This window comes from Orcinus orca, chromosome 19 (genome assembly GCF_937001465.1).
Source record: "Orcinus orca chromosome 19, mOrcOrc1.1, whole genome shotgun sequence".
NCBI lineage: Eukaryota > Metazoa > Chordata > Mammalia > Artiodactyla > Delphinidae > Orcinus > Orcinus orca.
This window is the reverse complement of record NC_064577.1, coordinates 33,940,259-33,952,636: the sequence shown is the minus strand read 5'-3', so window position 1 is coordinate 33,952,636 and position 12,378 is coordinate 33,940,259. Positions and strand designations below refer to the sequence as shown.

Below are 12,378 nucleotides of genomic sequence, written 5' to 3'. Positions count from 1 at the left end.
GGCCCTGGGCTGAGGGTCTGGACACATGGCAGCTCCCCCAGGGCTGAGGCTCCCATGACAGCCAGGCTCTCCCCAGGCCCTCTGGGCCCACTGGTGCTGGGATCCCATCCTTGGGTGGAGGACTGTGGCCTAGAGGCCGAGTGCCCCTCCTCTGCCTCCCTCTTGGTCCAGGGTGAATAGGAGAGGATGGTGAGTCCCCTTTTAAGCAGGGCTGAGTCCGCAGGGACCAGCTCTTCACTCTGCCCTGGAGGAGAGGATTCCAGAATGCTTAGCCTCCACCGGTGCAGGTCCTGCTTCTGGGGTGCATCTTGGAGTCCCACCACTCTCACCTCATCAGGCTCCAGCAGCAGTTTCCAACACTGGGCTGGGGTCCTCAGTGCCCATCCTGGCTTCATCTTCCGGAGGTAGATGGCGTCATAGCGGCCCACCATAAAGATGACCTGCAGGTCCAGTAACGAGGCCTTGGCCTCAACAGGGCCCGTGGCCCGGGTGGTGCCCAGCTCCAACGCCATGGGCTCCCGCCGGGGGCAGGTCCACGCTGAAAAACGCCTGCCATGGAGAAGGGCTTGGCCAGTGTGAGCAGGTAGGGAGTCCCCCAAATCTCCAGGGAAGGCTTTGGGTCCAGTCAGCATCCTCAGCACCCAGGCCCAGGGGTGTGGCATCCTGAGGCTCCAGCTCGGTGGGCATAAAGTGCTCGTCCAGGTCCAGGTCCTCCTCGTCTGACTCCACGAGGCCTAATGCCAGGGTGCCCCACCCCCAGTCCACAGACGCACCCTGTGCAGGGTGCCCTTGGCCCAGCCCCCAGCTTGGTCCCATCCCCGGGGATGACCCCTGCTCAGACCCTGCCTCAATGTGCTCCATCAGCTCAGGGCCCCAATCTTCATCTTCCCAGTCTTCCACCTCCAGCACCTGTCCAAGGTCCAGAAAGGCAGCCTTGAAGCAAGCGAAGCAGACCCTCAGCTGGCTGCCGTGTTGAAGCTCATACATCCAGGACGTGTACAGGTAGGACAGGCCCTCCGCCTCACACCGCAGGCTGACCGGGGGGCACATGGCCACGCCGCCTACAGGACTTGCTGGGATCTTAGGGGGTCTGGCCCACAGGTGGGGGGCACAGTGAAGTGCTGGGGGGCAGGGAGGAGGGGCGTGAGAACGAGGAGGAGAACAGGGAGGATCAGGAGGACGACAAAGGTGTTTCCTGTGTGGGGATTTGGGGCGGGGGAGGAACTGGGTCCTAATCCAACAGGGACCTGCAGAGGTTGGGAGGGACAAACTTCTGGAATTATCTTCAGCTGATGCAAGTGTTCTGTCCTCTGGGAACTGCAAAGGAAAGCAGTGAGGTTAGGGCCCCCCAGCAGGCAGGTGGGAGCAGGTCACGCAGGGACGAGCTGGGTGCAACGACCTTTGGGGTCAGACCCGGCCCTTTCCCTCTGCCTCTGCTCAGTTTAGCTGATCTGGGGCCAGTGGGCCACACAGCCTCTCCCCCATCCGACTCCCTACTCTCCCACCTCAGGGATCCCCAAACCCAGTCCGCCTTGCCTGATGGAACTGAAGGAAACTGAGGCAACCTGTCACAACCTGAGGGAACCTGACTGAACCTGAGGGAAACTGTCAGAACCTGATGCAAGCTGTCAGAACCTGAGGGAACCTGTCAGAACCTGAACAAATCTGACCGAATCTGACAGAACCTGACTGAATCTGACAGAACCTGACTGAATCTGAGAGAAGCTGTTGGAACCTGACTGAACCTGGGAACCTGAAGAAACCTGTCAGAACATGACAGAACCTGAGAGAAACTGCCAGAAACTGAGGGAACCTGTCAGAACCTGAGAGAATCTGTCAGAACCTAAGGAAAGCTGTCAGAACCTGACTGAACCTGAGGGAACCTGTGAGAATCTGACAGAACCTGAGTGTACCTGCAAGAACTTGACGGAACCTCACTGAACCTGTCAGAAACTGAGGGAACGTGTCAGAACCTTATGGAACCTGAGAGAGCTGTCAGAACCTGACAGAACCTGAGGGATCCTCACAGAACCTGAGAGAATCTGTGAGAACCAGTCAGAACCTGACCAAATCTAACAGAATGACAGAACCTGAAGGAGCCTGACAGAACCACCCCTACCTGAGCTAGCCCGTCTGGCTTGAGGCCACGCTGGACCACGTGAACTCTTCAGCCGCCAAGCCCCACACTCCAGCAGCCCACAGGCCCCAGACCCGCTCCTCAGTCTGAGGGACTCCCTGCTGGCCTGGCGCCTCCCTCTTGTGGGCACCTGGAGGGAAAGGAAGGGACACAGCCCACCTGGGTATATAAAGGGCCATTTCCCATGGTGCTCTGGGCTCATTTGCATATCTCCCATGAGCCTCAGCCCACCAGGAAATGAAACTGCTGAGTCATTCCTCTCCTCCCCTCCCCCCTCAACCCACCCCGCCCTGCCCCGCCCCGGAGAGCCTGTGCAGCCCCCATGGAGGGCAGGGCAGTTTCTCCGACACTGTCCACAGGGTGATTGTGCCCGTGATATTTGCACCTCTGAGGGCTGAGAAGACTGTTTCCATCCGTCTTTCAATCTGCCGGTTTCTGAAATTCTGTGGGCAAGCGTCTCTCTTATGGTCACTGTTCTATCCCTGGGTGCCCTGGGTGACCTGCTTGGTCAAGGGTCCTAGCCTTCTGTGATTATAATAGATTCCTTCTTTGTACCTCTTGGTTAAAGTTTCTTTATGAATTTCAGAAACTGATCGATTGCCAATTATTTACCTTTTAAGCACATTTCTGTCTCTTTGGCTCGTCTCACTTTTATTTTGTTTTGTTTTGGTTTTGTTTTTTTTGCAGTACGCCGGCCTCTCACTGTTGTGGCCTCTCCCGTTGCAGAGCACAGGCTCCGGACGCGCAGGCTCAGCAGCCATGGCTCACGGGCCCAGCCGCTCCGCGGCATGTGGGATCCTCCCGGACCGGGGCACGAACCCGTGTCCCCTGCATCGGCAGGCGGACTCTCAACCACTGCGCCACCAGGGAAGCCCTCTTCTCACTTTTAAAATAAAGCCTCTTTAAATGAGCCTTTAAGCTTCTTTCACTTTTTTGAAAATACATTTTAACCACATTTTACACTTTTGTGTTTCACCTTTTCACTCTGTTTAAAGTCTGTAGGTATGGTTAAATGTATCAATCTCTTTTTTGAGAAAATATTTTTTTGGTCTTTGTAAAGAACATCTTCAGTTCTCCAAGAGCACATGTTAGTTTCTTATATCTTCATATAATTCTTTCACATTTTTTTGTTTCTTTTGCTTCTTAATTTTTAATTTAAATGTAAGTTGCTTTTGTAAAAAAAAAAAAAATGTAATACAAGAGAATAGGTACAGGTATCCCTCGCTTTTCAAAAGTTCTTTTTACGCCACTTCTTTTTTATGAAAGACCTACATTAATACCTGTTTTCGCTAGCCAAAAGAAATCCCAAGAGGATTTTTGCTTTTACAAAAAAGGTGATTGTTTCATTGCTTTATGCCATTTCGGCTTATGAAAGATTTCATAGGTAGGCTCTACTTGTATAGTGGGGAACACCTGTAGATGGCTTTTTAAATAATTTGCTAAATTAATCACATCATTCAGTCCTTCCTTGCAAATTTCCAACCAGTGCATCCAACTGCATCTGCCACATCTCCCCAAGGACATCTGACGAGTATTCCCAAGTGAACAAGTTTGCGTCTAGGCTCCTGGTCAGCATCTGGGTCTGCAGGAGAAGACCACCTGACTCTGGAATTAGATGACAGTAAAGTTCCTTGGATCAGGGGTTCCCTAGTTTTGCTGCATGTTAAAATTGTCTTAGGAGTTTGAAAAATCCCATGGCACAGCATGTGGCAGACACCCTGAGATGACCCCCAGGCAGTCATGCCCTCCTCATGATTGGAGGGGAAAATGTGAGTTGCTTCTAACCAACAAAAGTGACAAGGTGATGGATGTCGCCCTCTTGATTACATTATTTTATATATATGTACGTTATTGCATATATATTACACATTATTTTCTATACACACATACACTATCAAATATTTATATCTTTATATACATGTACACACATACACATGTACATGTGCAGACACACACTTCCTCTCCCATGGTCTTAAGGAAAGAAAGCTCTGTGCTGTGACTGGCTAGAGGCTGGAGCTCTGGGGCCCCTGGCCCTCGCCTGCCGGGCAGGGACTGTGAGGGACAGGTGGCTGCCTCGGGTGGTTTGGAAGAGCTGTGGACTTGGAGGTGGAGGGACATTCTGTGACCTGCAGGGACACGAGGTGCCCCCTCTCTGGCCCCTCCCAGGGCTGGGACACTAACAAATAGCAGTGACCCTCCTGGTGACTTCTCACTTGTCTGCTGAGCCCGGCAAGCCATTGCCTCCCCAGCATTAGTCTGTCCTCTCTACGTGCCTTTATCACCACCTCTGGGCCGAGCACCCAGAGCAGAGGACTGACTTTGACTCAGAGGACTGACTTTGTATTCAGAGAGGAAACTCAGAACATAAAATGTGATCATTTGGAGAGATATTCCCCCATTCCCTTCTCAATGCCCAGGGTTGTCAGGCTTTGATTCCACCCAGGACATCTCTGGGGCAGAGCCTGTGCCCCCAACCCCTTACCTGACCCCAGCTGTCCCCTCCAGCAGATGAGCAGTGCTGAGGCCTGGGGGGCGATGCCCCCACAGCAAGGAGGCCAAGAGTGGACATCTGAACCCTGGCCTGTCGAACCTTCTCCTGCCACCCGACACTGGGGCTCACCATCGAGGGGCCTGCCCTCAGCCGTGAGCTGTCATGGACTCCAGCATGCAAGGTGACAGTCTTGGCTCGTGGACCCTGAGCCTGGGTGGGAACGGGCTGCCCACCTTGGCTCTCCTGGCCGTGTGTGTGTGTGTGTGTGTATGTGTGTGTGTGTGTGTGTGTGACCTAGGGGAGTGAAGGCACTTAGACACCTGGTGGGGGCAGCCCCCATCCTCCCACTCCCTCCCCCTCCCGGCATTAGGGATCCACTCCGGAGCCACTACAGATGAGCACGGAGGATCCGAGGACAGGCTCGCTTCCTGCGGATCCGGTCCTTGATTTTTTTTTTCCCAAAATTGTAAAAAGGTTAATCATGTGTTCATATATTAAACCCAGTGCTTTAATATAACTTCTTCAAAGAATAATCACTTCTTAGATGAAAATGATTAAACTTGCTCTTAATCCGTGTGAATTCAATAAAAATTTAAATATGTTTTGTTATAAAAATCTTATCATTCCTGATGACAGAGTCAGGGTTACTCAAGAGAAACAATATCCTCAATATTTCAATCAGTTTTTCTTCAGTGAATTCAGACATGATTAACTAAGATCTCTCTTTATGAGGACTAGTTTTTTAAATGTCATTTTTTAGATTATTTGTTTTTATTTTTACATCTGTAAAATTCTGGTCATTGGTTTTTCATTGATCCATCCACACATCTGTTCAACAGGCTCCAACTGCCCCTGCCCTGTGCTGAGCGCTTGTCCTCGCAGGACGCACCATTGTCCAAAGACAGGCCCGAACAAACGGCCGGCACAGTGCCAGGACGACATGAGCGAGGTGCTGGGAGCGGTTTCCCACACTGGGGGACGGCAAGACTTCTGGAGCGGTTCCCGAGCTGGGAGGGACAGCGACTTGTTCTCCGTGTCATGGAGACATGGGCACAGGCTTCCCAACATCCACGTACCCTTCAGAATGCTCGGGTGGGTCCATGGAAGGAACAATCTAGAACTTAGGACAGCCTGGGGAGCCTCAGACCCGTGGATTCTCCCCGCAGGTCTCTTCAGAAACCAAAGGCAGTGGCCAAGGATGAAGACAATAATGAACATCATGAGAGAGACGGAAGGGAATGATCCTGCACGACAGGAAGATTGCAGCCCCTTCCCGCGAGGGGTCAGCAAAGATGCTGATATTTACAGGAATAAGTTTAAAACTGCAAAACTGGAGGTCCATTTTGGAACGACGTGAGGAGTGGAAATTGGGAAACAATATCAGCGTCCACCGGTAGGGATGCACAGGATACGGCCACACCATGGAACACACACGGCCACACCATGGAACACACACAGCCACAGACAACAAGCTTCAAAGAAGATCTACTGTGAAGTGATCAGCATCTGTCCAGTGAAAAGAAAAGAGCAGGTTGTAAGTTGTATACATATTATTTTTTAAATGTGGACCATTTTTAAGGTCTTTATTGAACTTGTGACAATATCGCTCCTGTTTTTATGTTTTGTTTTTTTGGCCGAGGGGCGTGTGGGATCTTAGCTCCCCGACCAGGGATCGAACCCACACCCCCTGCATTGGAAGGCGAAGTCTTAACCACTGGACGGCCAGGGAAGTCCCTATGTGTGTACATAGTATTGCCTTGGTTTTGTAGAAGAAAAAAATCTGCGGCCACGTGTGCAAATGTCAGGTGTGATACGTGCAGGTGGATTCCTGCCCGTGTGGACACGTAAGTGCCATGCGTCTGGGCACGTCTGTGCCCTGTGCACACATGTTGGGTATCACATGTCTGCAAGCGTATAAAGAATGGAAACACGAAATCAGCATGATTACCTCTGGGTGGTGGTATTGTGAGTTATTGAATTTTCTTCATAGATTTCCATATTCACCTAATTTTCTAGAATAAATATGTGCTATGACCACACCTCTGGAAGCCACTGAAAGCCCTTGGAAGTGCTTTGTGTGTGGTGGTGGGGTCTAGACCAGTCCCTCCTGGCTGGAGTCCTGAGCACGGCTCTCTCCACTGCTCACCTCCCCCAGCCGCCCTCCAGCACCTGCCTGTTAGGCTGCCATGGACTGTGGACCCTCACACCTCCAGACTCCAGCCAGGGACTGGTGCTCGGTGAATGGATAGGATGGCGGGGTGAGTGCTGTCCCGTGAGACCATGGCAGGGCTGGACCTCCTTCCCAGGGTCTTCTGCTGCCCAGAGCCCTTGGGGGGATGACTCCGGAGCCCCTGGAACCACCCTCAGGTTCTTTCATGTCAACCCTTGTGAGTGTCTGTAGCTCCCCCGTGCCACAGCCTCCACGTGCACTCAGACCTTGAGCGGCTGTACACACATCCATCAGCCGTGCCGTTGCCACAGTTACTTCCAGGCAGGGGAGGCTCCAGCAGCTGCAGCAGCCGTGAGAAGAGCCAGATTCAGGGTGAACATCCCCCAGCAAGTGATCATCACATGTTGCCCGTGTCCCCACATGCAGTGACCAGCCGCCCAGCCTAGCTCTGGTCACACTCTGCTGGGAGGCACCCATCCCTGCTCTGGACGCCACCCTCGACATGGCTGCCTTGACCTCAGGGAGCGCATTGGACATGGGACATCTCAATGTCCCCTACTCCAGAGCCCCCCAGAACGACCCAGGCAGAAGCACGTTCATCCTGTGAGTTTGTGGTGGCTGCCACAACTCAGTGGCTTAAAGCCACACAATTTCTTCTCTTAGAGTCTGTAGGTCTGATGTCTTCAGTGGGTCCAGGGCTGGTTCTTTCTAGAGGCTCCAGGGGAGAAGCCCTCCATCCCCTGTCCCAGCTTCTAGAGGAGCCATACTTCTTGGCTCACGGCCCCTTCTTCCGTCTCCAGGTCAGCAGCGCAGCGTTATCTGTGACCCCTTCTTCCGTCCTCATGCCTTCTCTCTCTGACTCTGCCCCCCTCCCCCTCCCCTTGTAAGGATGCTGGTGATGCCATTGGTCCCACTGGCGTCCACGCCATCCCCACCCCCACCGCATGTCAAGGTCCCTAACTTAACCATACCTGCAAAGCCTCTGCTGTGTGCGGTGACGTACTCACAGGTCACAGGATTAGTGGACATTTGGGGGGATGTTGTTCAGCCATCCTGTGCTCTCAGTTGTTCCTGTACAGCTCTGGAACTCTGGAAACATCTTTCCTCTCAGGACACATGGGAAGTGCCCTGGCTCTCAGAAGCCGACTTCTTGTACGGGGCCGAACGAGAAGCTCACATGAGTCAGAAGTGGAGGCTCAAGGCCACCCTCTGCTCCGAGTTCTGGGACAACTTGTCACAAGCATCTTCCCAAGGGGCTGAGAAAAGCCAGGCTCTCGGAACACACACCTCCTTTCCCTCTTGTTCTGGCCTTTTTCATGCCCCACACCTGACAGAACAAGCTTAAACAATGATAAAAAAAAATCTCCCTTCAGTGTCAGATATGAAGAGGGTTCTGCTGCCCAGATGTTCCCAAAATGAAATCTCTGCACAAACCATCCATGTTTCTAAAGGGCATTCCTACAACCCTTGAGAAGAAAATGAATTCATCCCGTTACAGATGGTTGGTGCCACAGAGACTCGAAATGCACATTTGCTGTGAGAAGCAGCAGCAGAAGAGAGAAGGAAGAATTAAACGGATTTCCCGCGTCTGCCCGGGATGTTGAGTCTCCCACGAGCATTCCCCTCCCGCACGTGCCCTCTTCCTAGCTGGGATCGTAGCATCAAGTCCCGCAGTGGCCCCACTGTGTCCACGGCGGCCCTTCCCTGGAAACCCTGCAGCCCAAGTTCCTGCTATAAGACGTGGCCTGTTAGTATTGTTTGGCGATATCATTTACCTCATTCTGGTAAAACACAGAAATTTCAGCCCCAAATCTGAGTCTGGCAGGTCAACTTGGTATGGAGGGCTGGGCGTGTCTCCCCCTACATGGAGGTCCAGCTGCAGGGACATAGTGCAGCTGGATTCTGGAGCCCACTGGCACTCCTGCTGCTGGGACTGACAGCCCACCCGCCCACCCATGGGACAGATGCCTGCCGAGGGCCTGTCCTCGGTTGTGGAATTCAGGGGGTAAAAAAAAACGTGCCATTTCTTGCTCTGCAGGCTCCATTTTAGTGAGGAGGAGCTAACAACAATGTCCTCAGCAGAGAAACACCTTAATTTCAGATGGTGGAAGTCTGGGGCGATGTCGTGGAGAGTGTGGCCACGCACAGGGCATGTCCCTGCAGTGTGACACGTGGCAAGCCCTGCGTAAGGAGGCGCAATCTGCAATATGTTATCCCCCCAGGAAGCCCCCGAAGCTTGTGCTGCCTGGAGACTGGAAAAGGCAAAGGGCCTGTTGGGGGAGGGTATCCTTTGAGGTCAGACCTCTAATTGGTGGCAGCTGGAGGCAGAAAGGACGATGGGGCTGTGACTGGATGTGAGACAAAGACCAGTCAGGACAGAAGGAGAATGGAAGCAGCTGAACTCTTTGATTCTATAAAATTCTAATGGTAAGAGGGAAACAGATGAAAATGACTCTCACACGCTTAGGTGCAAATGATATGAAAATGGAAATCCAAGATTCTTGCTACTTCTTCAGATTTATCATGGCATTCAAAATTTAATGTCCCTATAGAAGTATGTGCCTCTAAGGGAAACTGGAGCGATTCCAACCCACCTCTCCCAATCATTGACGAATCAGCTCAAGATGATAAAATTCGGCAAGTATATAAAAGACCTGTACTACCCCACCGATCACCTTGACGGGAGGGACCACAGAGGATACAAGGATGTCTCAAGGACCCCGAGGCATTTATAACAATTGACGTGCGTGAGTATGTGTGTGCGTGTGTGTGTGTGTCTCAACTGAGGCACAAAATGGCAAGGTGTCAAAGTGAGGGAGCCCAGAGAATGAGGACTGAAGTTAGAACGAAGTTACAAATTGGCAACAAAAAGATAAACATCACAGCATTTCTGGGATATGAAGAACGTGCTGCTGAATGTTGTTTTTTTTAGTCAGATAGGAAATCAGAACTGAACTCTACGAATTCCTAGAACTGAGGGAAAATGAAACTCCACCTCTAAGCAGAGGCTGAGATTCTAGTGTGAAACTTCTGAGAGAAGAGAAGGGAAGACAACGAGGGAGCCCAGTGCCCTCCAAAGACGGGTCCCAGGATTGTCTAAAAACGTGAAAGATGCACACCTTGGACAACAAGCATGTGTGTTTGTACAGACACAGAAAACTTCTAGAAAGTTATATGAGGAAGTGTACACAAGTGTTACCTCTGGGAAGTAAACAGGAGTCCCAGCGAGATACAGCACAGTTTGTTTTAGCTTATCTTCTTATGACATATGACTGGTTTACTTTCAATACAAACAAACTAGTTTCATTTCAAAAGTGTAAATGCTTTATCAGGACACCCATGTTCATCAAAGCTCCAGTGGATCTCATTTCGTAGGGACGAGACTAAGCCCTCAGCTGATGCTCAAGGCCCCTCAGTGTGTAGGACCCTTCTCCCCCCGCTCGAACAGCCCCTGCCCAACACCCCCCGTTGAGCTGAGAGACCAGGCAGGGCTGGATGGGAGGGGAAGGAAGGACTGACTTGGGAGGTGGCTTTAGGGATCAGACGCTCCTTCCAGCCCAGGTGGGCATGATGGGCAAGGGGATGGCATGTGGCACTTTGGTCCCCAGGCCAGGTTATTTGTGAGGCCTTTCTCTAGTGCCTCGTTGGCCCTCGGGATGGGGCTGGGGACCCCAATCTCGGTGCCCCTCTGTGGGGGGGCTGAATTTCACACTGACCTTGGTGCCACCTTCCCGTGAGGATGACTGGCTTTGAGGTTTATCTGCCCACTAGACAAAGGTTACTCCTTTGGCACATCCAGGACTTTGTCCTGTTCTGCCTAGCTCAGATGCCAGGTTGTTGGTCAACCTTCAGGCCCAAGTCCAGCTGAAGAGGTGGTCCTTTTGCCCTCTGACATCCTTGAAGGCCGAGATGCTCCACCTGTGGGACAGCTGGAATGTTCTGTCCTGTCCAGTCTGGGCCCCTCCTCTGCCACCCACAAAATTCAAGGGTCCCCCAGAACTCAGCTCTGCATCCTCCTCTCTTTTCAGGAAAGTGGGGCATCACCTACTCCGGCACCTCTCACTGCCTGCCTGACAAGGACTTTCCCACCCATGGGTCCACAGCCTGTGGGACCTCTCCCCTGGTGGCCTAGAAACATGTCTTTGCCCCTTACTCAACCCTGCCAGCAGGTCACCTTGGGTTCTAGTGGAAGGGGGCAGTCCACGTGCCACCCAACTGGCACTGGGGACTTCCAGGCTTCCTCACCCCACCTCCAAACCACCAATATCTGTGGGCTCTCCCTTCTGCATACACCTCCGAGCCTTCCCCACCCCCATGGAACCACTGCAAGCACCTCCAGACTCGCTGCCTCCACCCACCCCTGCCTTCCGGGGGGCTTTTGGAAGCTCAGGTCTGATGAGGGATGTCCCACTCTGGATAGAGACAAACCCCTTCTCCTGCCCCCATCCCCTGACACAGCCCTGCACACGCCCCCTTATTTCTCATAGCCACTGACTCATGACTCCACTGCCCCAGGTGTAAGTTCACAGGACACAGACTGCCTACAGTTGCATCTGTACACCTGCCCCTCTGTCACAAGGAAGATGAAGCTTGGTGAGTTTAAGCAGGTTGGTCAGTGGGGAGTGACAATGAGTGGATGAAGGGTCAGCAGCTGCCTCCTGGTCTGCAGTAAAGCTGGGCCTTGCTGACGAGTCCCCGAAAGCTGGCAAAGCTGGACATGGACCAAGGACTCTGGATTCAAGTCCACAACACCTACTTCCCTCCAGCAATTTGAAAAATGGAGCCTAGAGTGAACAAAGAATGACTCAAACACGTCCGCCCTTCCCCACCCATGTAACACTCACATATTGCCCTTATTCCCCACTTTCAGAGTCTCAAAGAGAAACTTTTAGCTTAGTGATTTTCATAATAAGCACCAAAACCATCTGTACATGAGAAACGTACAAACCCCTGTAATGAACCCCTAGCTTCCAATGTTTCTCCAAGGTCAGCACCTATCGGCCTCCACCCTCTGGGAATGATTTCACACAGGTACACCCCCTAGGTCACCTTCGTTTGCCCATGATGTGTCTCCACACCCACCCTGGGTATGACCCTCAGTGCGGAGGGAGCTGGGAGGAGGAGCTCCTCTGCTTAAGGGCTAATAAAGGGCAGTCTAACCTTTTAACTCGTTACCACTGCGCCTATTTATCGTGGTTCCTTATCCCTGTCTGCACCCCCAGTCCTACTTCCAAGTGGACCCAACTTGCATTTCTGACAAGTTGGAATCAGGCTCTGAGGAGTCTCAATAGGCAGCACCCTGCCCCTCGGGTGCGAGCCTGTGTGTGTGGGTGGTGCACACAGGAGGGGACCGGGAGGTCCCCTGATCCACGAAGGGCAGTGAACCCACCCAGCTCCCCAAAGAAGCATCTGTTCTGAGGAAGCTTGAGGATGGAGAACTCCAGGGATTGGCTCTCCAGGAAAACAACCACCTGCTGTTATCTTTAGAATGATCATCTAATGCAGTGTAGGAAATCACTATCAAGAAAATCGTCAACTTTTCCCATGAACTCAGGGCAGTTCCTGAAACTCGAGTGACTT

General features: G+C 52.3%; 1 protein-coding gene across 1 annotated transcript; it reads right to left on the bottom strand.

Annotated features, from left to right (window-relative positions):
* Nucleotides 1-468: 468 nt before the first annotated feature.
* TEX19 (testis expressed 19) lies at nucleotides 469-1,050 on the bottom strand. The gene has a single exon (XM_004275737.1). The coding sequence runs from the start codon at nucleotides 1,048-1,050 to the stop codon at nucleotides 469-471; it is 582 nt and encodes a 193-aa protein (XP_004275785.1).
* Between the last annotated feature and the right edge of the window lie 11,328 nt (nucleotides 1,051-12,378).

Excerpts from the sequence above, each read along its gene's own strand:
- TEX19 (XM_004275737.1), bottom strand. The coding sequence starts at position 1,050 with ATGTGCCCCCCGGTCAGCCTGCGGTGTGAGGCGGAGGGCCTGTCCTAC.